We start from the raw sequence: 26,235 nt of genomic DNA, 5'->3' as shown, positions 1-26,235 counted from the left end.
CATCTGGCGATGACTTCACCGCTGCGGCCGGGCCCCGCAGGGTTTAGAAGGGCGGCCCTGAAGCTGCACAGGCCCTAGAGGGGAGTCTGGGGAGAACTGGGAGGGAAGTGGGGGGCACCCTGTCATCTCTGATATTTGTTGTTTGTGGAAAAACTCCTTTCCAGTGCCACCTGCCCCATGAACCCGCTGGTGACAGTTGCTGAAAAACCTCGGCAGCTGGGGCCTCGGGAGCATGCTCTATTTTTAATTGTTTGATCAGAATATTCACTCATCTAGGCCCATTCCCAAGACGCATTTCCCAGCCAAAGGGTTCCCCCATTTCCCACACCTTCTTCCCTCTCTCTCTCATCAGAAATCAACTTTGAAATTAATAATCAGAGACACAGACCTCGGTGAGTTTGTCAGGAAGCATGGCGTTGGAGAGAAGGGAGGCTCCTCCCCAACCTGGGAGCCCTCAGAGTGGCCTTGACTGTTTTCTCTCTGAGCCACTGATCCTCAGCCCCCGGGCACGAAGCTGGCCCCGCATGGCCTGGCATTGCTACGCCTGTCTGAGCCCCACCCTTCCTGGCAACAGGAAGACCCCAGCCTCCCTCTGTCTACTCTGCCTCTGCTTATTCAAAAACCTCGGGGGCAGGGCAGAGGGGCTGGGGATAGCCAGGAAGCTCCTGGGAAGGACAGGGAGGGGACACTGGGAGGGAGGCATGTGCCCCCGGACTCAGAGGGGCTGGAAAGAGGCTGACTTTTCATTTCAGCTTCCATTTACTAGAGGAAGGGAGCCCACAGGGGCAGCTGCCGGCCTGTCCCCCAACCAGCAAGTCACACAACCCAGCTCCAGCTGGTGTCACTGGGGCCTGAGGCAGACCATGCTGCTAGGAAGAGGCTACTGGGGCCAACCTGACCCCGTGGCCCCCACCTGACCCCTTCCCAGGAAGGGCTCCCCACCCAGCACGGGGGGCCCATGGCTGCCTGGCCGTCCTCTCCTCTCCTTATATGCCCTTGGCCGCACCACTGTACTCTTCCCTCTCAAGGTCACAGGGCCGTCCACACCAGGAATATTTACTCACCGGACTGGCCCTGTTAGCAGCACTCACCACAAATATGCTTTCTGATAAAGTTGGCAGAAAAAAAATTCTAGAGCTCAAACCAATGTCAGAAATCCCCTGCCCCTGCCAAGGGAGCACGAGGTGGGGCCTGGAAACAGGTCACACACCAACTGTGGGGCAGCCCTGGGGGTGCTTGTATCACGCCCCCTCTCCCCTTTCTCCTTCCTGTTTTACCCGGGACAGCCTGTTGCCCAAGGGACCAAGGGCTGGGGACGGGTAAGCTGAGGACTGGGTCTTGGGGGCACTCGGACCTCTGGAGGACGAGGCGGGTAGGGTGTCACCTGGGCTGCCCCCCAGGCCGTCTCAGCTCACTGCGCCCCTCCCCGCCACCCTCTCTTGGTGCACAGGGGCTCTGCATGTTTTTATTACCTGTTTGACTCACCGCCTTATTGCTTCTCCCCTTAATGGGGCCGTAACCGTGGAAACGAGGAATAAACGGCCACCAGAAAATGAGATGATTAAACAGGTCACCCTGGCAAACAAACTCAGCTAAGGAACCTCTGGGGGTGGGGACGCTAGGCTGCCCCTCCCCCACCCGTGGCCAGAAGGCCTGGACCAGGTCCTGACCACACTGTCCCACACCTAAAAGGAGCGGGGCAGATGCTGTGGGGCGCCCCCTGCCGGGCAGTGGAGAACCAGGTCATCCTTCTGTGAGGCAGCCCCTGGCTTCCTGTGGCCTTGGGTTCCCAGGCTGACGGGGTGACAGAGAGGGAGGCACTAGGCTAGAGGGCGGTGAGGATCACAGCTGTGGGGAAGAGGCACTTCCCAGTGACAAAACTTGCAGGAGCCTCTCCCAGCCAGCCTCCGGGAGGCCTCCTGCTCTCCCACTGCACTAGGGTTCCCCCACCTAAAGCTCTGCCCGGCTCCTCCAGTCCCCCATTCTCACACAGCACAGTCCCTCCCAGGGCCCCCTTAGCTCACCGAAAGAGCCCCATAACAAAAGGCCAGGCGAACTTTGGGAACACCTGGTCTCTGGAAACACAAAATGTGTCCGTTTCCCAGCCCCCGCCTTCTCCTCCAAAGCCAGGCAGCGCCCTAGCCTCAGCCAGGTGGCATCAAGAGAGGGCCCTCTTGGCTTTAGGAAAGCTCTCAGCAGGTGAGTGATGACAGCACCGGCAGGGCCCAGAGGGCCAGAGGAGACCCCAGAGTCAGGCCTGTGGGACATTCTAAGAGCAGATGCCCCGGCCAGGAGTGGCCCACACACCACGCCCGGGGCAGAGGCCTGAAGCCCTGGCGCCTGGCTGGCCCTCAGTGTGGGTGTATCCCTGTCTTTCTGGTCTCACTCCCTGCCCTGGGTCTGTCTAGCTGGAGGGATCCCGGAAGCAGGGAAGAGAATGAGAGATGGTAGACATGCAGAGATCTGCTCAGGAGGAGAGACAAAGGGGAGAGGGAGAGGGCAAGGGAGGAAGTGGAGAAGGGCCCAGATCACCCTGTGGCTGCAGCCCTCCTGTCCCCACTAGGCAGCAGACTGACCTCCCAGTCCCAGGCCATGGCCATGGTTAGGAGTTATTGTGGGTGCCATTCAACCATCCCACTCCCGTCTTTATCCTTAGCGTTCCCCTACCCCTTTCACGTCATCCCAAATCCCAGCCTCGCTCCTTCCTGTAAACCAGGCTCTAGAAAGCTCTCAAGGAGCTAAAACCCAGGTCCCAAGGGAATCGGCCAACATTTCCTGCCTTCCTCCTTCTGCCCCCACTAAGAAGCCAGGGAGGCACTTGGGGAAGAGGCACATCAATCAATCAGTTCCACCAGCACTTACAGCGGGAAGGCGTGAGCCCCGGCCCATACCAGGCCTGGGGAGGAGGTGGCGGTACACCAGCTACCAACTAATGGTCACCGTTAGGAGCAGCCGTGGCAGAGGAAAACAAGGGCTCTGCCCGATCTCCTGGGGATCAGGGCATATGAGTCAGAGTGCTGGGTCCTGGCACAGCAATGTCACAGGTGTACCCAGAGCCTCAGAGCAGCAGGCCCACAGCCAGCAGCTTCTCTCTTTTTCCAGGGCCAAGGGGGTGTGAGGCTGGAAAGGTTGCACGGGGCAAGAAAGGTAGCAGGGAGGGCCCGGCTTTAGGGAGCTGGGTGGCCCGGATGAAAAAGACAGAAAAACGTGGTTGCACAATGGGAAGCAAGAGTTCTGCTCTTGGAGGGGGAGGGAGGACAAGGCACAGAGAGAAGGGTCTGGCTAGGAGTCTAGAAAGCGTGGTGGCGGAGGGAGGTCCCTTAAGGCCATTCTTTCACAAAGCTCCCTGGGTCCTGGCCCCTGGCTCCTTGGCCTGGTGGGACAGCAGACCGCTCCTCTCCCTCCACTAGGCAGATGCTGCCAACACAGGGGCCCAGGCAGTCCTCATTTCCGTCTCTCCTGCTGCAGGAGAGCCTCCCATGCTTCCTGGGTTTCAGGCCTCGCCTCCCACATGGGTCTCTCCCCCAACAGGAGACCACACATCCTGCTGAGTTGAGGGTGTCAGGTGCTGTTCTGTGGCCAGGCAGCCAGAGGGGTGTGTGCTAGACCACCAAGCTGCTGCCCTGCACAGGTGGTCCCGGTGAGGCTGCCCCCCATCCTTTGCACACCGGGGCCGTCCGCCCTCCTCCCGCTCCCAGCTTCTCTCTACTCATTGTACCCTGGCCCAGCTACCCCAGAACAGCTGCTGCTTGCCGTGGGGACCCACAGGCAGTAATTATTACAGTGCAACTTCCTTCCCCCTCTGAAGATGAGGAGGAGGAGGAGGAAAAGGAGGAAGAGGTGGTAGCAGTAGCCAGGGTGGTCAGGGTTTAAAAACCAGCTCAGGGAAGGCTGTGTTAAAAGGTGAGCCTTGGGGCCTGGGGGCATGGGGGGTGGGTCGGGTGGAGGAATGGCCGGAGCCCTGGAAGAGTGTTGGGCCAGCCGTTCTAGAGGGGGCTCATGGAGGCTGGGGCTGCGCCACTGACAGGGCAGGACCCAGGAAGAAGAGAGGTTGGGGCCAAGAGCCTTTCCAAGCCCCACCCAATCCCCTGCTCAGGCAGCGGGCATGGCCTTGAGCCAGGGTAGCCACTTTCACGAGGAGATGCCGCCGCATGGCTCAGCCCTCCAAAGGTGCCTGCATTTATTTTATTTTTCCATCATAAAAACTCAAGCTGCAGCCCAGCTAGATTCCCAGGCTGTGGGGGCTGGGGGAACACCAGTAGTACCGACAAGGCCAGTAGAGAGGTCTGAGTAACACCCACACTCAGTGCCTTTCTTGGAGAGGAGAGTGAATGGGTTCTCCTCGCTGGTCCCTACCAGGGAAAAAGGGCCGGGGGTGGGGTCTCTCCAGGGAGCCTTTCGGACCTGCCCCTCTGCCTCTGCCTCTGCCTCCTGTTGGGGAGGAAAGGCTATGCTAGGCCTTTTGCCTCAGTTTCCTCTGATGTCTTGCAACTAGAACCAGGGCTGGTTCAAAGGGCCACTTCACAGCCCAGAGCTGCCTGTCTCCAATGCTTTCTACCAAAGAAAAGGTCCAAATAATGTGCTCCTCACCTCGTCCACTCACCCCCTACTCCCGCCCGCCAAGACTGCCCCACTGAACAAAATCAAGTTGGGAGTCAGCCAGCCAGAGATCTGAAAGGCCATCTGATGCTCAAGTCCCTCCAAATGTCACTAACCGGTGCACAGCACAAACGTCTGTTCGAATGGTACCAGGAAAACCATGACTTCTGAGATGGCCCATTCTGTCCCGGGCTCTGACAGCTCCTTTCTGCCAAGATGGCCCCAGAGCACCTACCCCCTGCAGCAGACTGGCAAAACCCGTGCCCAACCTGGCTACAGGGGCTGGCCCCAGCTCAGACTGGTTGAGTGGGTGTATCTGGCCAAGTAAAGGCTGGAGGAAGGAAATTGAGAGCAATCTGCTCTGCCCTAAACCCGGCTTGGAATCTCTTCCTCCAGAACAGCACAGGAACCTTCTCAATCCCCGGTGCCTGGCAGGTCGAAGGTGTAACCAGAGCTAGTGAGGTTCCTAGAAGCCTCCACACTTGGCGAGGCTCTGGCCTTGACCTGGCGGCTCATGGAAGGTCTGATCTGAAGGCGGCTGACATTCAGGGTAGGAGGCTGAGCAGCACACACGGGGGCTGGGTTGGGAATGCCAAGTTCTTTGCTCTCTGGGCTCAGACACCATCTAGAAGAAGTCTGTGGCCTACCTCAAGACAGTATGCTCTCAAAGCATGGGGCTACTGAGAAATTCCACTCTGAGAATCAGGAAAATGAGCCAGCCTGGCCCAGCTTCTGATCCCACGCTTCCTGGCCTCCCCACAGCTGAGGCCTGGGTCATCTGCAATGGGGGGTCTGCTGGCAACACAAGGGGGTCCTGGCCTGGAGCCCCAGAAGGAGAAAGAAGTAGGCCAGGCTTCCTCCCACTGACCCACCTTGACAGCAAGGCTGCAGCCACAGCGTCGCATGGACAGCGCTGTCCCTCACCGGCTCCCCCTGCAGTCTGTGGCCATCCCTTTAAACTTGCCCTCTTGCCTCTTTGGCCCTTGACCTTGTAGAGCTTATCTTGGCTCCTCCGCGCCTTGGACAGCCCCACCCTTTCGTCTCAAGAAGAGAAGGGGCAACTATCACCAGATCCCCACAAGTCAAGGGCAAGAGCCTGCTCAGAGCTCCACCCGTGTTTCACCGCCATTTTCACCCTGGCTTCTGGTTGTGTTCAGGGCCTGGGAATCAGCCTGGTGGGGCCTAACCCTGGGAGCTTCCCAACTGCAGGATGGATATACCTGTGTCTGAAAACTTCCTCCCTTCTCCCCTCCCCCCTCCCAGCTCCCTCCCCCAGGGAAATCACTCTAAAAGGGCCTAATGGAACTATGTCCTCCTCTCTTCCTCTCTCCCCTCTCTCCCTCCCTCTCTCTCTTTCCTTTTTTTTTTATTAGCATTTGTGGAATTTATTCCCAAACTCTCCTAATCTTCCGTACACAACCATTTGATTTGCATAACCCAACCCCCTCTCATAAAAACTGGCTGCTAGTTTAATTAAAAAATGTAAATTTGCTGTCATCTCGGGGCCTGGTGAATTAGGACGACATCGGCATTTTTTATTGCTAAAGACGTCCAGATTGATCCAGCCCTTGGCTGAACTATGGTTGGGGAAAGGGGGTCCACATGGTCCCTGAGGGTCCTGAGGTCCTGTTGTCCCCTCCTGAGAAGGCTTGGCTCTCCCACCACTGGCGTCCTTATGGCTGAAGGCCTTCAGGACCTAGATGTGTCCAGGGCCGTAGGGCATGTTAACCTATGATCAGAGGTTTGGTGGGTCCATGATGCCAGCAGCCCTTCAGGGCCTGCACCCCTGGCCATGGACTGTGTCAGAGAGGCCGTCGGCTGAAGCTGCCCATGCTGCCCCCAGAGGAAGGGACCCTCACTTCACCAGCCATGAGCCCTGGCCAGAGATGAGGCCTGCGGCCCCGGCTGTGTCCCGTGTGCACTGTGAAGTTGAGGGAGCTGTTCCCAGCTCCTGAAGATGAGCATGGAGTCAGCCCAGGGACCCGCTCAGAGGGGATCTCAGCATCCTCATCTGCTTCCCTTTTTTGGTGAAGTGGGGGGAAGAGTGCTTTTCTTCTGAAGTTCTGAGATTATAAGTGAAACTTCCAAGTTCAAAGAAGAGACTGAGATGGTATCACCAGATGACTCCTCCAGGAAACAGTCAGAACTCTGCCACCCTGGGCCTCCCCTCTGGCCAGAGTCCAGGCCTGAGTCCCACTGGGAGTGCTCTACTCCAGCTACAGGAGGAACCAGCTGACCTCAGGGTCCCTTCTAGCTTCTAGGAAAAGTTTCCAGAACCTGTCCCTGGAGTCCTGGGAGAAGTCAGTCTCCCTAAGGCCCAGGAGAGACACCAGCAGAGGCTCTGCCACCTGCCTCCTACCAGGGCTGGGAGGCCCTCGCTCCAGTCAGGACACCCTAGAGAAGGGCTTTGGAGTACTGTCCCCACGACAGACTTGGAGGGACTTGTTGGTGGATGGCAGGAGGATGGACACTGGCTCCAGCTGGCACTCAGGTTAGGAGGAGACCGGCCAGAGGGCCTGCCTTCCAGCTCTGTAATGCCTGGGTCCCTTGTGCTGGCCCACAAGCAAAGGCTCGCCTGCCCCAGGTAGGGGGGCGGGTGCCTTGCCACCAGGCCCATCTCTGAGGTCTGCTTCTTGGCTGGGATGGGTGGGGCCCCATTTCCGAAGAAAGGGGGTGGGGCCTGAGAGGGAGGTAATGAGACACTGATTGGAGGTGGGGGTGGGCAGGTTCTCTGTGGGAGTGGAGAGCAGGGAGGGGCAGGGTGGTAGCCATGGCCCTAGACACCTTTACCACTTTGCCCAGCAGGGGGTGTCACACCCTTCCTGGGCACAGAGGTCCTGAGGCCCTCCACATTGGACCAGCCAAGATCACACCTGGTGTCACACAATCCTCAAACTCTGCAAATGACACCGCCCTTCCCCCTCGACAAACACAGGCTCTTCTTCACCGGCCATCGTGCCACCTATCCTCGGCCCCTCAGGGCTGCCTCCTGTCTCTCTGCCCACTCCCCTTTGACCTTAGAAGGTTAGATATCAGCTCATGGGTCCCAAGGGCCGATGCTGTGAACTTGGGCCTATTATAAACAACAACGCTAACAGCCACCAGTATCACCTATCCCATCAATGAACCAGGAGAGTTCAGAGATCAGTCTCAATGAACGATCGGGCTGTTTGTTTCTTTTAAAACATTTAAGAAGACAGCTGCTTTTGTAAGCCTCACATGTAAGGGTCCTGGTCAAAATTTGGTTTCAATAGCCAGGGCCCATGGGAAGCCCGCAAGAGCTGAAGGCAAAAACACTGGAAAGAATTAGATTAAAACCAAGAAAACACCAAAATCTCAGGATAAACTGCCCCAGGCGGGCACCAGGCCTCCTGGAACCCCTGGCCTTGTCCCACAGGAGGCCCCCAAAACCTAGATGCCTACGCTGAGTAGTCCTTCCGGTCCATCACCACCCCCCAGGGTGGGGGCTAAAGAGGTGGGTGGGAGACAGTCCAGGGCCCCTCACTTTGAACTGATAACAGCCACCTCATCCCACAGATTCTCAGGTGAAAAATACTCATTAGCCATAATAAGCAGCTTGATCATCCGACACAGCCTTGTCCCAAATAAATTAAATTCCTTTACCTTGAGACAGTCGCCCCGAAACCAGACTAACCACCTTTCCCAACAGGACGCTGCTTTCAAAAACTAAACCACCCCCCACTAAAAAAATAAAAACACACACCCCACAGCCAGACACACAAAGATCTTTGCAGAGAACAAAAAAAAAAAAAAAAAAGCACACACAGAAAAAAACACGAAGCCATACAAAAAACACGGAGAACAAAAACCCCACAAAAACCCCCTAAATCCTCTCTCTGGGTGCCCCCCAGCTCCTGCTCCTCTCGGTTCTTTCATAATGACAAGCATCACATTAGTCACAGCCTCTAAGCAAGTGGCAAATAACAACAACAACAGCCTCAGAAGTCGCCGATCCCGAGGCCGGGACGCCGGGAGGCAGCCGCCCCGACCCTCCCGGCCCCCACCCGGCCCCGCCGCCACCTCATTGGGCTAAAAATAAGAACTTCCGTAAAAGAAGCGAAAGAAAAGTGAAAGAGCCGCCCCTGCGTTCCCACCGGCCGGTACCTGTTCCAAGATCCATTCTCTTCTCCTTGGTCCCAAACTCTTCGCGGAACGCCACCAGGGGAAGACCGGGAGAGAAGAAACACGGGGTTAGCGTCTCGCGGGACCCCAGCCGCCCGCCCCGCGCGCCCCCCGCCCCGCAGGAGCGGCCCGTCCCGGGCGGGCGCCGAGGCCGCGGCGGAGAAACTTTCTCCTCCGCGCCGCCCGCTTCTCACGCTCGGCCCCGCACGCGCCCGCGGCTCCGCGCAGCCCGAGTTTCTCCAACTAAGGCAGCAACTCTCGGCCGGCGCGGCCCCGGCTTGGGGGCCCGGGCCGGGGGATCCGCGAGGCCCAGAGGCGCCCCCGTCCCGCCGCCAGCGCCCCGCGCCGGGGTCGCCGCCCGAGACCGCGGCCCCCGGGCCTCCCCCGCCCGCGCCCGGTACTCACCATAGTCGGAGAGTCGAAAGCCGAATTCACTTAAATAATCAACTTTCATAATACTTAATTAATGCCTAATTGCAACTGATTACTCCCCGAATAACAAGTTGTTTTAAAGCCCTGATGTCATTGCTCCTGCCGGTAACACTCAGGGTAACAGTTTGGCAGGAGGGAGCGGGCGGGCGGGCGCGGCCGGGGGCGCTGCCAGGAGCCGCGGTGATTGGCAGGGCGGCCGCGGCACCGCCTCCTCGGCCCGGCCCGCGCCGGCCCCGGCAGGTGAAAGAGCAGAGCGCGGCCCCGCCGCCGCCGCCACCGCCGCCGCCGCCGCCGCCCGGTGCGCCCGCCCGCCCGCCGCCCGGTGCCGGAGTGAATGGGCTCGCGCTCGCTCGCGCCCCCCGCCGCGCGCCCCCGCCGCGCGCGCCCCCCTGCGCGCGCCCGCGCCGCACTGCCAGGGCAGCCGGCCCCATTGGCTCTGCGATTCCCCAAACCTCTGGCTCCGGGAGGAGGGGGCGGGGACTTGCGCTCAGAGCTGGCGGGAGGGGACTCGGCGCGGGGCGGGGAGCGCGGCCGGAGGACGGCGCCCGCGGGCACGCGCCCACTCTTGCCGGCCGCCGGCGGCCGCGCGCGCGCTCGCACGCTCCCAGCGGCCGCTCGGGCCCCGCGAGCGCGACCGACGGCCGCCGCGCGCGCCTGCCCTACGCCCCGCGCGGCCGCGCTAACTTTTCCGCGAGGGCGGGCGCAGGTGTGAGGCGCCGCGGGGCCGCGCCCGCCGGGCCGCGCGCTCCCCTGCCCGCTGCCTGCGGGCTCGGGGCTCCTTCGGTAGCACAGGGATTTCGTGTTCCCCTCACAGCAGTGGCGGCTCTTGGAGCTGGAGGAACAGGAGTGCGGGGCTAGGCGGGTCAGAGCGCAGTCAGGCCCGCGCGCCCTCGCATCCCGCTTGTCCCCAGCCCTGGGCCTGACGAGCGCCGGCCTGGGACACACCGGCCTGGGACACGCACTGGGGTCTCCTCCGCGTTGCTTTGGTTTTGCCCTTAAAACTGGTCCAAGTGTCCTCCCAGAGCCTCCCCGGTCTTTCGGTCTTTCTCCCCGCTCCTCCCTCAAAGTTGGGCCATCTGCCCTGCAGGCCAGACGAATGGAGATCGGCCCCCCCCTTCCCCCACAGCCCCCGACCCAGGATCCCGGCCATCACTTGGGCTTCCTCCCTGCCTTGTCCCTCTGGCCTCTGCCCTAGGAAGGGTGCTCAGCAGAGCACAAGCACCCTCAACCAGGGAGTCTGAGGCACATCGCGGCTCCTCCTCCTCCCCGCGCCCCCACCCCCCACCGCGTCGGGATCTGGGGCCAGGCCCTGTCCCCTTCAACGTGGAACCTCATATCCTGCCAGCCCATGGCCAGCCAGGCGCTTTGTGCTCCCCTTGCTCCTCCTCCTTTTCTGCCAGAGAGGGCAGTTTGAGGGGTCTCCCCACCATGCACAGTGCACCATGGGACATACCCAGATGTCCCTGCTGCAGCTATATATTTTGAGAGTCCTTAAATGTTGGTGACCTAAGTGACCCATCCGGCCCAGAGGGGCTCACGGAAAGAGACGGTGGGGTGAGCAGGGCCTTGGGCAGCCTTGCTAAGGAAGGACCCGGCTCTCCGTCCCTTCTTCACCTATCCTGCTGCCCTCCTCACCTCTCCCCACGCTCATCTTTCAGGAGGGGCCACACTGCCTTCAGATGAGGGGAGGGGAGCAGGGCCCAGGCTCCCCTGGTCTTTGGACAGCATCCAGCAACATGGCGCTGGCCTATTTTTGCAATAATTTCTATTTTGCAAAGGGAGGGGCCAGGGAGGCCTTGGGGCAAAGACATCAGGGAGTTAACAATCTACTCTTTCTCCTACTTTCCCCTCATTTTTCTCCTTTTTTCCTGCTTGCTCTATAGTTCTAAATGGCCTCGAACGGAGCTGGGCATCCCTCCCCTACTCCACTGCCCTTCCCACTGCCTTCCTGGCCGTCCCCACTCCTGGCTGTCACACAGCCCCATTGGCTCTGTAATTCCCCAACCCATCCCTACATAGGAACAGCAGCTGGAGAGGCCCAGAAACCTTATTGAGCTGCCCCTGGCCCCAAAACCTCGAATAAGGGAACAAAACTACCCCAAGTCTAAGCCTGGGAGTATGACTGCCTGTACCGGGCACCCAGCACAGAGGACTGTGTGCCTCTGCTCCCCACATGGGATCTCAGAGAGGGTATCTGTGTCCAGGACCACTGGGGGGTACACACATGCCTCTGGGTGTTGCCCCTAGTGACTCCCCAAAGCAAGGAATCGTAACAACAGGCTTGCAGCTCTGGCTGGTGACAGCAAGTGATCAATCCCCACCCCAATCCTGAGCCTCTGCTGTCCTGTCTGGGCAACTGTGTGTAGGAGGAAGCCTGGAGGCAAGGGGTAGAAGAGGTGATTTCTGGGTGCATTTGAAGATGTCTGCACAGATGGGGAGCTCCTTGCATACGTGACCCACATAGCCACTGGCTGGCTCGGAATGTCCTCCTCGGCTTCTCCTGACAGTGGTCAGAGCCTGACCCCTGAGGAGGGTGTGGAGGGGAAAGGAAGCATATTCCCTCTAGCTGCCCAGGCAGAACCACCTGGATTGGCCACCCAGTAACTCTGGGGCCTCAGGTAGACAAAGGCTGTAGAGGAATGGCGGAAGGGACAGGACTCGAGAGAGCTTGGGGGACGGCAGCCAGCGGTGGAGGGAGGCGTGGGGATGCCTGGAAAACCTCCGTTCTGCCAAGTCCCTGGCCAGGTAGCCACAGGCCGAGTGGGCCCTGCCCAAGAGGAAAAGGCCTTCCTCTTGGAGGAGCAGGGGTCAGAGAAGCAAGGAACAGGCCAACTCGGAGTGCAAGGATTTATGAAGGTCAGAGAAGAAGGCGGGGGCTTCGAGGTCGTGGGGTGTGAGTCAGAGGCTGTGTCATGGAGGGGTCCCCAGATTATGCGCCCCCCCTTCTCTGTCTCTCTCTCTGAGTGTATCTGCTCGTACCAAGAGGAGAGGTATCTTTTGAGGCTATGGCCCATCTTTGCCTTGAGGACTCCAACATGGTGACACCTGAGACCCCAAAACCAGGCCACAGTGAGGACCTTCATGTCTGGGACTCAAGGGATGGAAATCCAATGCCATAATCTCTCCTGGTCTTGAGTCCCCAGACCCAGAGCCTCCAGCTCCTCCTGAGACAGCCCACTCGCAAGAGAAAAAGAAGAGTGGAAGTCAAGCCAGCCGTCTCCCCCAACCCAGGCTCCCCACCTCAGCACCAAGGAAAGCCATCCGCCCTTCCTGTCACACTGCCATCGCTGGTTCCTTTCCCCCCCCCCACACCCCCAGGTTGCCCACTCACTCTCTCTCCCTCCCCAGCCTGGAGCCTTCTCACTCACCAGCCTGTTTACACACCAGGTATCTCATGCTTTATCTGCTCTCATTTTGAATTTGTAACTTTCACATAAACTTGAACAAAGCTCCTTTTGTTCTGGCACCCCACCCCAGGATCCCAATAAACTGGTTCCATCTGAGGCGACTGGGCCAGGGCACAGAAGCCTTGGCCAAAGGACTGCGTGTGCCTGCGAACAAGCATGTTCGCACCTGCGATGGAGTCCGTGTGTTTGCGTGTGAGCCCGCTCCGGGGCCGATGGAGGGAGGGTATCAGGAAAACTGTGAGCCAGCGAAGTGGACGGGAAGTGTGGGGCCCGAGGGAGGGCAGAGCCAAGGCACCACGGCACGGCCACGGGCACAGGAGGTCGTGGGCCACAGACAGGTGGGTGTTGGGGCAGGGGGTCAATAGGATGAGAAGGAAACAAAGGGGAGAAAGGAGCCACAGCGTGGGTGGCGGAGCGAGGGCCGCGCCGAGTGTAAGGCAGACGCAGGGATTGCATTATGGCAGGAGAGGGGCTGGCACAGCCGCACGCTCGGCCCCGTAATCCTGTTAGCCAGCAATCTCCATTCCGAAAGAGCTTCATTTCTTTGTGAATATTTGTAAACTAGATATCTAATGGAAAATTATAGGAAAATTATAGTGAAATTCATGACGGAGAAATCCGATTATCCCTAATTCAATTATGCCATCTTAGCCCACACAGCACATTTCCCATTTTTTTCCCATAAATACCGATGCCAGGGGTCCCGGTAATCAAATAAAATTGAAAATCATCTTCCCATTAAATTCAATTAGCCGCAATTTCTAAAGCCTATCAGAGATTTTAATTACTAAATTATAAAATTCTCCAATGCTAAATTGAAACCAAAAAAATTGCACATCCTTATATTTCAGAGAAAAAAAAAAGGGCCAGCAAAATCCTTGAAAAATGCCCTCTTCTCTGTGGCCGGCTCCGAAGCAGCCTCCCCACCTGGGAAGAGGCTCACCACTGCTGCCTACTTGTCCAGCTGGGGATGAAGCCAAGGGACCATGGAGGGGCCCTGGCAGGGGAGGGCTGAGGGGGACTGGCTTAACAGAGGGGCGAGCCGCACCTCCAACCCCAGCGAGCTTCTCCACACTGGCCTTCCTCTTGTGGGCTCTTCTGGCTCCTGAGAAGTCCTCAGCTCTGTCTCTTACCAGGAAGCCTCTAACTCCCAGCGTCACCTTCTTGGCCCATGAATTGGGCTCAGGCTTAGGTCACAGCTTGGCCTCGGGGCTCTGTGTGGCTCCAGGACAGCGGACAGGAGGCAGCCAGCTCTTACCCAAGCACAGGCTGTCTAGCCACTCAGCTGCCCCCTGCCCCCGCACCCATGGCCTGGCCTGGGTTGGGGGTGGGAGCAGGATGGAACCTGGGGTTGGGGGTAGACGGGTATCACAGCATGGCTCCATGGTCCAGAGGCTGCTCGCTCCAGGGTGTTCTCAGGGGCCTATGAGGCCTGGCAGTGTACCAGCCTCCAGGGAGAAGAGCTGGGGATCGACATGGCCCAAATCTGGCCTCTCCCTGCACTTCCAGCTCATCCTCCGTTCTCCTTACCCTCTCCTGGGAAGTCAACGGCCCTGAACTGGCCAGAAGGAACGCCCTTGTGCCCTGGGAGAGGCTCACACTTTCCCCCCATTTCCTTTTAGGGAAGTGCTGGCCACAACCCCAAACAGTAGCCCCTCCTCTGCCCCCACCCCCACATCCCACTTACCCTGCTCTAAAAGCTGCTCTCAGAGTCAGTAGAGCCTGGGGAGGTGGCATCGGTGGGGGCATAAAGTGACCCAAGGTCTGAAAGTCAAGGTAGGTGTTTGGGTGGGCAGCTGGCAGCCCTGGCAGATCCAGGACAGTCGGCAGAAGTCTTGCCGTCAGCCCAGCACCCAGGGAGCCGGGAGCAGGTTTAATTTGCCAGGCAGCCAGGAGTGCCAGCAGGGGAGGCACCCGCAAACAAAACAAAAACAAAAAAGTTAATTATCTTTGGCTTTTTCTTAATAAATATCCAAACTGGCCCGGCCGGATCCTCCGCTTTGGAGGGAGAGAGAAGAAGGAGGAAAAAACCCCAAACCAAAATCCAACAGGCTGATTCCCTTGTGTTTCCCTTCCCTTTTGTCTCGCCCTTGTAGGTTTCTCTTATCAGAAACAGCGATGGTTTCACATTAATTCCCAAATTTTTGTGAGTTCAAGAGTGTGGCCGCAAAAACTTTAAAAAAAAGTTTTGGGGTGGAAACGTGGAGTGTGAGAGAAGAGAGGTAGGTGGAAAGAAAAAGGTGAGAAGGAACAGAAGAGAAGCAGAGAGAGAGAAAGAGAGCCAGAGAAAGAGAGAGAGAGAGAGAAAAAGAGAGACAGAGAGAGAGAGAAAGACAGAGACAGAGAGAGAGAGAGTATGAAGCAGGGAACTGGGCTAGTTGGGTTGCCCTGTGGGCCTGGCCCAGCCTGTGGCCCCAGCCCGGGTGGGGACCTGTTCTGGAATGTCGGGTTGGCATTTTGTCTCAGTTACAATGATCAGCTGCAGGAGATACGGGATTTCTCATTTTAAGCTCTGAAACCACTTAGGTTTCTCTGGCTACTTCAGCTACCCTGTTGCCGCTGGTTCCTGCGCCAAGCCTCCCTTCTAGGAGCAAGGCTGGGAGAAGCAGAGGGAGGGGTCCCGGGAGGGGAGGCTGGCTGTCCTTATGGGAGGTATGACGTTTTCTATGTGGAGTTGCCAGCGTACCTGGGAAGAAGACACGTGTGCTCCTGCCTGGGTCTAGGTGTTTGGATGGTGTATGTACACGCCTGAGCCTGAACTGTCAGACACACATGATAGGCACGTGTGTGTCAGGGGTGGGGTAGGGGTCAGCCAGGGCATCAAGCCATCCCTCATGGAGCACCAGCTCTGGAGTCTCAGTACCTGGGTTCACACCCCAGCTCCATCTTCCACGGGCTCTGCTCCGTGAACCCAGGCACTGACCCTCTATCTTCGCACCATGTTAAGGAAATCATCATTAGCGGAACCCTAGGTCTGCCGATGGTGGCGGATGGAGAGGGACTGCTAACGAGTACAGGGTTTCTTTCTGGGGGGATGAAAATGTTCTAAAATTAGATAGTGGTGATGATGGTACAACCTAGTGAATATACTAAAAACCATTGAATTGCACATTTTAAAAAGGTGAATTTTATGGTATATGAAGGATACCTCAATAAAGTGGTTATCAAAAAGTGGGGGAAAGACGGGGGACTCATATTGGCACTTCCTCAATAGAGTTGTTGCCACACGGCACTCAGCCCGCATACAGTCAGTGCTCAGTAAGGATTAGCTGTTAATAGGGATCAGTCCAAGGCCTGGGCTAGTGTCCATGGGTGTATACCGTTGGAGCTTACAAACGTTTACTTGGGCCCCTGATGCCAGGGCCAGCAGGTTGTCAAGCAGCTGAGCTGCCCCAGGTGTCTGGTGGGGCTCCTGAGCAGCTACTCCCTGGCAGGGAAGGGGGTGTGCGGCCCTCCTCCCGCCTCCCGCCTGAGTCCCTGGAGAGGAGGCTGCCCACCGTGGCAGGCGGGTTCCCGTGCCGCACTCTGCCCGTCTCACAGACACTCATATTCTCCGTGTGCAGCAGACCGTGAATTCACCTTCATACTAGTTACAGGGTTATTTAGCTTCTCCTGATGCTGACAATCACAAACTTTAATTCTCTGCCTGGCTTCTCCCTGCTGTGCCCTCTGCCCACCCCCAAAATCCTTGGGAGAGGATGGGAAGGACTTAGGTCTAGCTCCCTCTCGCCAAAGCTCGCCCTTCAGAGTGATGGAGTGACGGGAGGAGGGGGGCGGTCAGAAGGAGGAGATGTCGGGCAAAGGGCTGGGGGAAGAACAGTGCGGGAGAGAGGAAGTACCACTAAGGCTAATGGGAGCTTCCGTCCTGCTCCTCCAGCCTGACACTAATGTATTCAACCTGACATCCCATCTTGTCATGAATGAAGACTCGGCCGATCAGGCTGCTGGTTTGAGGGCTGGCAGCCTCGGCCGGGACAGACCGGGGCCAGGGCTCAGGCCTGGGGCTGAGCCCCTAGGACGAGGCAACTGGCAGGGGGCTGGCTTTCCTGCCTCCTGCTGAACTAACAGGTGCCCATCCAGGAGCCGACCTGAGGGAGCCCATTCCTACCAGCCTGACAAGCCAGGCCTCGGTTTCTCCTACTCCCCCAGCCCATCTCCTGTTGGGCCAAGCCGTCCTGCCTATGGAGGCTTCTCTTGGGCTTCTGGCCCCGCTGCCTCAGCGGCATCTCTCTTCCTTTGCGGGAGGCAGGTGGATCTGCTCAGAGCTACTGCCAAACATTAGACGGGAAATAAAGACTCTGAGACATCCCCTACCACACACCCAAATCACACAATCCTGAGATGAGCACGGGGGACAGGTCCCAACCCAGGTGACACACGCCCGCTTCCTTGCCTGCTGGGAGGAGCTGCTGCTGCCCGGCTCCCCCCTGGCCAGCCCTGGTGGGGTCTTCATCCCTCTCTTGCCTTGGCTTCAGCAGATTCCCTGCTTTCTATCTGCCCTGTGCATCTGCACCCTTTCCAGGAGCAGGCCCAGCTTCCAGCAGGTCCACAGAGGCCTCCCGCTGGCTCAGAGGCCAGTGAAGGGCAGAGATCTCAGACCCCTCCTCTTATCCACCACCTGCCTCCTGAAGTGGCCACATTGTCTTTCCCCAAAGCCTCCCGGGCTAGTGAAGTGAAGGAGGAACGATTTGCTTTGAGAAGCATCTGGGTGGAACAGGGGACTCTCACCCACAAAATCCAAGCTGGCCCCATCAGTCACTTGTTAGACAGAGAGTCCCAAGGGCAGAAGGCCAAACCAAGAGGAATCACAAAGACCAGAGGCCTGGCAATGACCCGGGCCCGGGAGCTTGGAGAGGGAGACGCAGGGCTGGAGGCAGTGCTGGGAGGAGAGGGAAGCCAAGAACCCCATTGGTGGATCCAGGTTAGTGTCTGCCTCCTCCCAGCCCCATTCCACTGCCCCATCCCTGCCAGCGGGGGAAGTGGCCACGGTGGCCTGGGCAAGAGAGATGTCAACGGGGCCGATGGGAGAAGGGGCTTGTTGACTGCAAACTGTCCATTATGGCTTAGATTATAAGCATATTGCACAGGGCTCTCTGCACGATGCCAGGGAAATCCAATACGCTGAAAGGTTAATGCAATCAATTAGGGTGACAAGGAAGTAAAGTAAAGCCTTCCGAGTAGATGAAAAGGAGAGAGAGAGAGAGAGAGAGAGAGAGAGAGCACCATGGAGTTGTGGGGGTGCTATGGGTGGTGGGAAGGCAAGGAGGAAGAGGAACTAGAGGGATGCAGAGAGGAGGCCTGGAGGGGAAAGAGAGATGGACAAAAGGTCAGGAGCCTGCAAAAAGAGGACAGCAAGAGAGATGGCAGCAGACCTAGCATGAGAGGAGGCCCAGCAGACTCTGCAGCAGACCTCTGACTGCAGGCGCAGCTTCTGTCTCCTTGCCCACTGCCTGCCAGCCTTTCCCCTCAGGCTTGGAGCCTGATTCCGACCTTGGCCCACAGCAGTAGAACCGGGCCAGGGCGGCCTTGGTCCCTGATCCTGGATAGAGCTAGCACCCACTGTGTAACCTCCAGGGCCTTCTCAGCCAGACTGCAGCCTGGTCCCCCCTCCCCAACCAATAGACCCAGTCTCAGACCTGACTTCCCCCTCGGCCTGCTTGCCCCTCAGCAGCTCCCGGCAACACAGCCTTCACAGCTTCTCCCAGGCACCCCAGCCCCTCTTTGCCACAAGCCTGGGAAGCAGAGAGCAGTTTACAGATAGAGAAACTGGTGCTCAGAGGTTATGCCGCTTCCCAGAGCCCTGACACAGAAATAGAAGATCCAGGGCTGCCAGTCCACGACCTGTGGGGCTTTTTATTCCAAGGTGCTCCCTGGAATCAGGAGCCCGCCCTTCTCCATAGGGTCAGACTCCAAGGCTCCCAGGGCAGAGGGTAGGGAGCTCTGTGGAATCAGCCCAGAGATGGCTGTAGCCTCTGGAGCACAAGCAGGCGTGAACTACCTGGTGGGTACCGGGCAAGCCACTTTAAGCCACAACAACTCACTCACTTGTCCCAGCAACCCTGCAAAGTAGATATTCTCCCCTTACAAAAGAGGAAGCTGTGAGGGCTGGGCACGGTGGCTCACGCCTGTAATCCCAGCACTTTGAGAGGCCGAGGCAGGCAGATCACAACGTCAGGAGTTTGAGACCAGCCTGGCCAATATGGTGAAACCCCATCTTTCCTAAAAATATAAAAAATTAGCTGGGTGTGGTGGTGGGCGCCTGTAGTCCCAGCTACTTGGGAGGCTGAGGCAGGAAAATTGCTTGAACCTGGGGGGCAGAGGTTGCAGTGAGCCGAGATCATGCCACTGCACTCCAGCCCGGGCAACAGAGCGAGACTCCGTCTCAAAAAAAAAAAAAAAAAAAAGAGGAAGCTGCGGATCTGAGGTGAGAGAACTTGCTAAAGACTGCAGGGCTCCCGGGATACCAGCGGCGGCAAGAGCTCCGAGGAAGCAGGGGCTGCAGAGGAGAGGAAGAGCTGAGACTTTGAGGCAGGGACTGAGCAGAGAAGGAGGCCCTAAGGAGAGCAGGGGGAGGGAGACCCCCGAACAGACCAGGACTGCAAGCAGTGCTGCAACCCGAGCACTGGGCTCCCAGACAAATGCACCCAGCCCCTCAGAGCAGTCCTGATGAAGACATGTGCACAGGGCAGGACGATGGCTGTAACAGCTTTGGAACTGGACTTAGGGCCGGGGAAATGTACACTTCAGCAGGGGTGCAATGGTAAATTTCCTGTTGTGTACATTTTACCTGTAAAAAGAGAGAGAGAGAGAGAGCAAAGTACAGGAGCTAGAAACTCTCAAGCAGGGGCTGGAAAACTTTTTCCCTAAAGGCCAGAGAGAAAATTATTAACCTTTTAGGCTTTGTGGGCCCAACAGTCTCTGTTGTAGCCATTCAACAATCTCTGCAAGTATAGAGTGAAAACAGCCATAGATAATACCTGAACAAATAGGCATGGCTGTGTTCCAATAAAACTTTATTTATAAAAGCAGGCTGTGGGTCAAAGGTGGCCCGTCTCCCAACTCCTGCTCCAGAGAATGGAAGCACTTGGGGCGGAATTTCAGGACACGGAATGGCTGGCTTCACCCTGCTGCCTGGGGATGGAGGTATCTATCCTGTCTGGACCTCATGGGCGGAGGTTTCTAGAGGAAGCAAGGTTCTCATAATCAGAGAGTAGAGAAAAGGAAGGGACAGAGAACAAGGTGCGGCGTGGGAAGCCAATATCCAGGAACTGGTGCTAGCTCGGGGCATCCTGAGGAGCCTTCCACGGCACTCAGATCCTCATGGACCATGTGAAGGCATGGAGGCTTGCAGCTCTGAAGATTCTAGAACTCTCAACTCCATGAGACAGGGGTGAGGCCATGGTTAAGAGGAGGACGAGAGTGGCCAGAAGGGAGCAAGAAGGGGCACCAGGGAGAGAAAGGCAGAGAGGACCTGGGACAGAGCTGTAACCAGGGTGGTGCTGGTGGTAAAGGGAGGAATCCACGGGCCCCAGTGAGAGCGCAGGGCGCGGGCCCGGCCTGCCCTACACCGGGCCGCCTCTGATCACGTTTTCAGGGCCACTGCCCGCCAGCGCAGACAATGCTGGGGGAGCCTTTGAAGTCCGAAAGGGATGCCGCGGTGGGAGCCGGGGAATCTCCTCCCTTCCCCGTCCTCCTTGCGGGGGAGGGGGCCGGTAGGACAAAACCCAGAGCCGGTCGGTCACAGCCGGGGCCCCGAAATGCGAGAGACAAAGGGAAAACAAACAGGTTTGGAGCCAGGCGCACGGTGCCGTGTCTGTCCCCTGCCCCGCCGAGCGGGGATGATGGATGGCTGCAGCCAGCCAGCTCGCCCGCCGGGCAGGCCCCGCTATTTACATAACACTGGCGTTCCACCGGTCACCTCTGACACAGCACTGCCTGGGGCCCGAGGCCCGGTGGCCCCGCAGTTTCTCGCGCCACCACCCGGGGAACTGACACAGCCTGCGAAGGCTGGGCCAGGCTGGGCAGCCCCGTGTGCTTGGACTTCGGGGGAGCCCCATGCCTGAGGAAAGGCAGGACATGGCAGCCTGTCCTGCCCTCGGCTGTGGCCTTCTCCCTGCCAGCCTCTTAGGGAGGACAGAGGAAGTCACTGGGGGTGGCACAGCCTCTGAGGAGCGAAAGCAGTACTGGGGTTCTGGGGCCTTCAAGTCCAGCCGTTCTTGAGGCAGAGCTTGGGCAGCGCTTCCAGGCACAGCCAGCCACTGCCATGGAGGCAATGGCACTGTGAGAGCGGGCACCTCAGGCTGGGTAACCTGAGCCCAGCCACCACAGCTGCCCCACCGCCCCACGCTGCCCTGAGCGCATTCCTTCCCCAAAATCTGCAATCCATATGTCCCCAGACCATTTCCAGCCTAAAAGCCAAACTGAGGGGATCCCACTGGCAGGAGGGCATCTTTTCCATCAGGGCGGAGTGGGCAGGGTGGCTGCAGTTCCCCATCTCCATCTTCTCATCTCTCCCTGGGTGCTCAGCAGGACTGAACCCATCCCAGGGTGACACGTGCATTAGGTGAGTGGTCACCAGTTGGGGAGAGGACGCGAGGCTCAGGGAGGGGCTCAGGCCTTACCTTGTAGCGGGTCCTAGAGCCTCCTCGGATGTAGCTGGGGGTGTCACTTCATCCTGGAGAGGCAGAGAGAGGAGCCCTGTTAGCCTTTCCAAGCCCATGACTCCCCAGTGCACGCCCACCATCCCTCCTGAGCACCCAAGGGTTCCCTGCCCCACATGGGCTGAGGGGCTGATGCTCCAGGGCCAGCCAAGAGGGCCAGAAACTCAGGCATGCCGGGTGGACTCTGATTTGGTTCATTCAGGTATATGCCAGCCACAGTTTGTGAAAAAGTCAGAAAGCGGTGGGAGCTGACTGCAGGGGCAATGTGGTCCTCAGGATCCCCCTAGCCAGGTGGAGAAGAGTCAGCCGTGCCGTGCCGTGCACACTGCTCCGTGGAGGAGGCCGGGAGTGGGGGTGCTGGTGAAGTGGTCTACATGCTTCTGTGGAGCTGTAGTGGCCTAACAGGGATGCCTGGGGACAATGACAGAATACAGCAGTAACTGCTCCTTTACTCTCTTCCCTGGGGCCCCTGAACATAAAAATGACAGATGCCAAACGGTTCGCTCTAGCAAGTTGGTGACAGAGGGGCAAGGGCTGGCCAGGGGCCAAGGCACCAGGAAGCCTCCCTCCACGCCCCAGGAGCAGGCTGCCAACAGCACCTTCCACCCCGGGCTCTACCCATGAGTCATCACAGCCCACATCCAGAGACAGTGCAGGGAGAGGGACGATGGTCTGACAACGTGGAGGCTTTAACCAACACACAGCCCAGCCTAGCGTGCCGGGCTGGGGCCCTCCTGCCCAGAGAATGAATTTGGGGAGCCAGGTTCAAAGGGGCAGCCTCTGTGCACGTAGAGAGAAAACCCAGGGAGCCCCCCAGCCTGCTGGCCGGGCCCCCCAACCCTTGCTCGAGCCAGGCCCTGCCCCTGCAGGCCTCGGAACCCTACCCAGGCTTGGGGAGGGCTGTCTGTTACGTTTTCTTCTCCTCTCTCCCTCATTTGTGGCTTATCAATGATGCAAGAGGAATAACACCAATTTCCTTAGGCTATGTAATCCCCAAATCAGATTGGGGGGATTGCGGGAGATGAGGTGACCTTGTTCAGGGCTCCCGGAATGCCACCCAGTCCCGCCGCCCGCTCTCCGGTTCCCAGGACATATTTAGACAGATAATGCTAATTGTACTTGACACGTCCTCTTAAGGAGGGCTCGGCTCTCCACCAGCTTTCGCCGCTTGTGCTGGGCTGCCCGGGCAGAGGGTGCCCACTGGGGTGGAGCCTACTCTGCCAGATACAGGGCTCTGGGAGGGCTGAGGGCCCAGTAGGCATTGAGTGGTTGGAAAGCACTGCCCCACGGGCCTCTGATGCCCATCTCATCCAGATGATGAGAGGCAGGGGGTCTGCAGAGAGCTGGGCAGACCCCTGAGACAGGGGGGCGGTAGAGAGGATGGGGAGCTGGGCAAAGGGGGAATAAGGAAAAGGGAAGGATCTGGCCAGGAGAGGAGAGGATGGAGGAGGAGGCCGACAGGGAGGGTCACAGGGGCCAGGGATGGAGACCCCCAGGCCTCCACTGCCAGGCACCAGGTGGGCTCAGCCATCAGAGCTCAAGTTCTGGCTGGGCAGCACAGGGCCCTGGCTGGGTGTCATCCTCACCGTCCCATCTGTGCCACACACTCCTGGCTGAGATCTCTCAAGGCACCCTGGCCAGCCTCCTGTGGACCCCCAAAGCCCCCCAACTCCACAACTCTGGTATCTCCCTTCCACCACCTTTCCCTCCCCTCCCATCCTCCCTAGCAACTGTGCATTTATTAATTCATGAGGCACTAATTAGTTCTTTGTTTAATTTTGTGTTAAACAGACTGACCGGAATGATAACGACTTGCAGTGCGGTGTTGCCGTCCCCAACCACCCCTGTTTTCTGACAACAAGGGAGCGCAGGAGACCGGAGCGCTGAACCCAAATCCCTCAGCAGTTGCACTTCATTAAGTCAAAATGTGACAAGAAGCTTAGAGAGCAACTTGCAGATCTGATCACACAGAACAATCAGGGAGGAAACTTTCCAGGAGTTGGTCGGGGGTGGAGGAGGGAGGGGAGGGCCAGAGGTGCGTACGTACAGGGACCAGGACGCGCATGGGGTCCTGTACCCCACCTGCCCAGGGCAGGTGTCCCGGCTGATGGGAGCAGGAAAGCTGTCCCTGGGTGGGATCTGGGACCCTGGGATACTGGGACCCCAGTGGGGGCCTAAGAAGTAGCCGAGAGTTCATCTTGGTCTCTTCTTCCTTCTCTGGGCGTCTTTTCTTGTCTCTCTGCCTCTCACTGTCCCCGATGTCTGCTTTGTGAGTGGCCCACATGAGTGAGTGGTCAGCACATCTGGGACCTGGTAGCTGATGTAGTTAAGGAAGGATTCTCCAAGGTCAGGGGAGAGGCACAGTACTGGGAAAACCCAGAGGACAGCAGCGGCCCTACGCTCAGCAGGACTGAAGTGAAGTGAACGCTTCCAGGCTAAGAAAGAAAAGCCATGTGCTCGGAGATCATGGCAGAAAGTGCCTAAGAAATGCTAACACACCCATTACCTGCCAGCTGTCTGTCCGCCCATCCATCCAACCATCCATCTAATGTTCCTAATCCTAAGTACTCTGGCCAAAAAACTGAGGACCCAAAGGTTCAGAGTTCTGTCCAGAGGTAGATGGCAAATCAGAAACAGAACTGGGTCCTGGAGCTTCCAGGCTGTGGGGCTGATGGTTGGTTGGTAGCTGAGCTAAAAGTGTCAACAGCCTTCTGACTTCCTTCCTCCTGTCCATGTGAAAAAGCAGGATCTTGGCCCCAGAGGCAACAGGCTGCCCATCCCACCATCTCATTGCACAAGTGAGGATGAGTGATACCAAAAGCAAACCCTGCCCCAAACTAAAGGCAGTGGCCCTGCCCACCTTTTACCCACCCCTTATCTCTGAAGACACCAGCAATGTCTTGGGTAAGAAGAAGAGCACAGAAGGGATGTGAGGAGGAGGAGAAGAAAAACAAAAGCACAGAGAAAAGTTGGCAAACGTGAGCCCTTATGTGTGCAAAGAGCCTGGTGCCTTCTTCCCACTGGCTGCTGAACCTGCCCAGGTAAGGCCCGGCCCTCCCTCCTTCTCAGCCCCGGGCCGCCCAGCCGTGAGAGTGAGCCTGGGGGCAGCCTCATCCAGCCTTTCTCCTGGCCGGTTCCGAAGCACAGTGGTCTCTCACCGAGCCGGCAGCCCTGGGCTGGCTTCTGTTAATTTGCTGTCAGGCTGCCTAAGCAAACCAATTAAAACTAATCATTAATTATAAAAGAGAGCGAGAAGAGGAGGAGAGGAGAGGAGAGGAGAGGGTGAAAGACCGAGAGGGGAAGGAGGAAGAGGGAAGATGGGCTGGAGAGGGAAGACCTGGGGGCCTGCAAGGGGCTCAGAGTGGGGCCTGGTGGGCTGGGCTCTGGGAGGACGAGAGGCTCCTCCGGCACAAGGGGTGCCAGGATCGGGGGAGGGCAGGAAGGAAGCAAGGGATGGAGGAGAGGGGGCAGCCATGGGCAAGGGGCGGAGGGAATGCCACGAGAGATGGGACGGGGGAGAGTGACGGGCAGAGAAGTGGCAGCGTACCAGGACCTTCAGGGGCCTCCTCCATCTGCAGTTCCCTCTTGCTGGAGCCGCGGCCGGTCCAGGACTTGACTTTGGAGCCTCTCACCCACAGCTGCCCAGCTCTATATTTATGAGGCACCAGGCCAGGCTCCTCAGCCAGCACTCCTACCTGCTCACCAGGCCTCCGGGCCATGGGGGCTTGGGGCAGCTGTCGGGCTGCCCATCCGCCCCCCCACTCCACTGTGTCTCCTTCCCCCTGCCCCCAGCCCCATCCTCACGCACAGGCTCTCCCTGGCCGAGCCCTTTCACAGGGGCTGGGGCCATGTCAACCCGGCAGCGTGAGGAGGGGGGCGGCACAGACAACGGGGCAGCGTCATGGAAACGGGCACTTTCCCGGAGAAATATTCTGTTTGGCCTCCTTCCTGCATTGAGGAGCTGTCAGGAACCTGAGTGAGAGTCACACTACCCCGGGACCAGGCGTGACAAAACCTATTTTCTGCCTCAAATTTGATTGATTAAAAAACTTTTTAGGAAAACCATGTTAAAAGGGTGAAAAAGAAAGAGAGAGCGGGAGAGGGGGAGAGAGAGAGAGGGAGAGAGAGAAAGAGAGGAGAAAAGAAAGAGTGAAAGAAAGTGCTGTCCGGAGGACGGCTGGGGAGAGAAAGGCCCCAGGCAGGGGCTGAGCAGTGCCCCGGGCAATGCCGCAGGGGGATGCACGCCAGGGGGATCCCACGGCATAACCAGGCAAAACGGAAAGGTCAGAGGAAGCCCGGAACTTTTACACAGTGGTTAGCAGGACGAGGGGGCCGAGGGCCGCGTAGGCCAGCAGGTGCGGGATCGAGACAGAGGCCTCGGGAAAGGAGCCTGGGCCGGAGGCAGGGAGGGGCAGTGGGGGTGGCTGTCCAGCCCCCCGAGTCAGAGCAGGCCTCCGGATTGGCTCTGAGCTCTTTCCAGGCACAGTCTTGGTTGGAATTGGGCCAGAATCCTGAAAAATCTACATAGGGTCAAGAGGAAGGGCCCTCATCCTCTGGGGACAGGAAACGGGTTTTCCCACCTTGTTCTCCCAAGACCTGGCTTAAGAAATGTTTTTAATCACAGTAATTTTTAAAACGCAGGAGACATCAACTTGACCCTCCACCCTGAGGCTGGCTCAGCACCAGCTTTGAGCCCGCCTTCGCCTGTCTTGGACCTTCCCCAGTCAGGCCCTCAAGTCCTTCGTGGGATGTTGCCCTATGTGGTCCCCATACCTGGCCAGGGACTTCAGTGGTGAATTTGAGGCCCTGCCTGACTCTCTCAAGGCTCCAGGAGAAAAGTTGGCCTTCCCACCCCTCCTGAGACTCCCTCAGGAGGATGCAACCCCTCCATTTCCCAGTGGCCCTTCCCGATCTTCTTGGGCAGGACCCCTAGTCTCCTCAGGAGGAAGGGTCCGAGTTGGTGGCCTACTTTGCTCTTCTTTTCTCTAAGGGCC

At 58.3% G+C, this 26,235-nt stretch overlaps 1 protein-coding gene across 7 annotated transcripts in view; it reads right to left on the bottom strand.

Moving 5' to 3' along the window:
- Nucleotides 1-26,235, bottom strand: part of CASZ1 (castor zinc finger 1) — a 160,642-nt gene that overhangs the window by 48,673 nt on the left and 85,734 nt on the right. For 5 of the 7 annotated variants that reach the window (XM_015150580.3, XM_077974381.1, XM_077974389.1 and 2 more), the window contains 2 exons: nt 21,203-21,255; nt 8,725-8,763 (listed from right to left, as the gene is read on the bottom strand). In XM_015150580.3, coding sequence (XP_015006066.3) covers nt 8,725-8,740 — 16 coding nt within the window. In that variant the 5' untranslated portion in view covers nt 8,741-8,763; nt 21,203-21,255. Of the gene's footprint in view, nt 1-8,724; nt 8,764-9,147; nt 9,473-21,202; nt 21,256-26,235 lie in introns of those variants that run through there. The other 2 variants (XM_077974378.1, XM_028839885.2) reach the window with 1 other exon arrangement.

The sequence above is a fragment of the Macaca mulatta genome, chromosome 1 (assembly GCF_049350105.2).
Source record: "Macaca mulatta isolate MMU2019108-1 chromosome 1, T2T-MMU8v2.0, whole genome shotgun sequence".
NCBI lineage: Eukaryota > Metazoa > Chordata > Mammalia > Primates > Cercopithecidae > Macaca > Macaca mulatta.
This window is presented reverse-complemented; position numbering and strand designations above follow the sequence as displayed.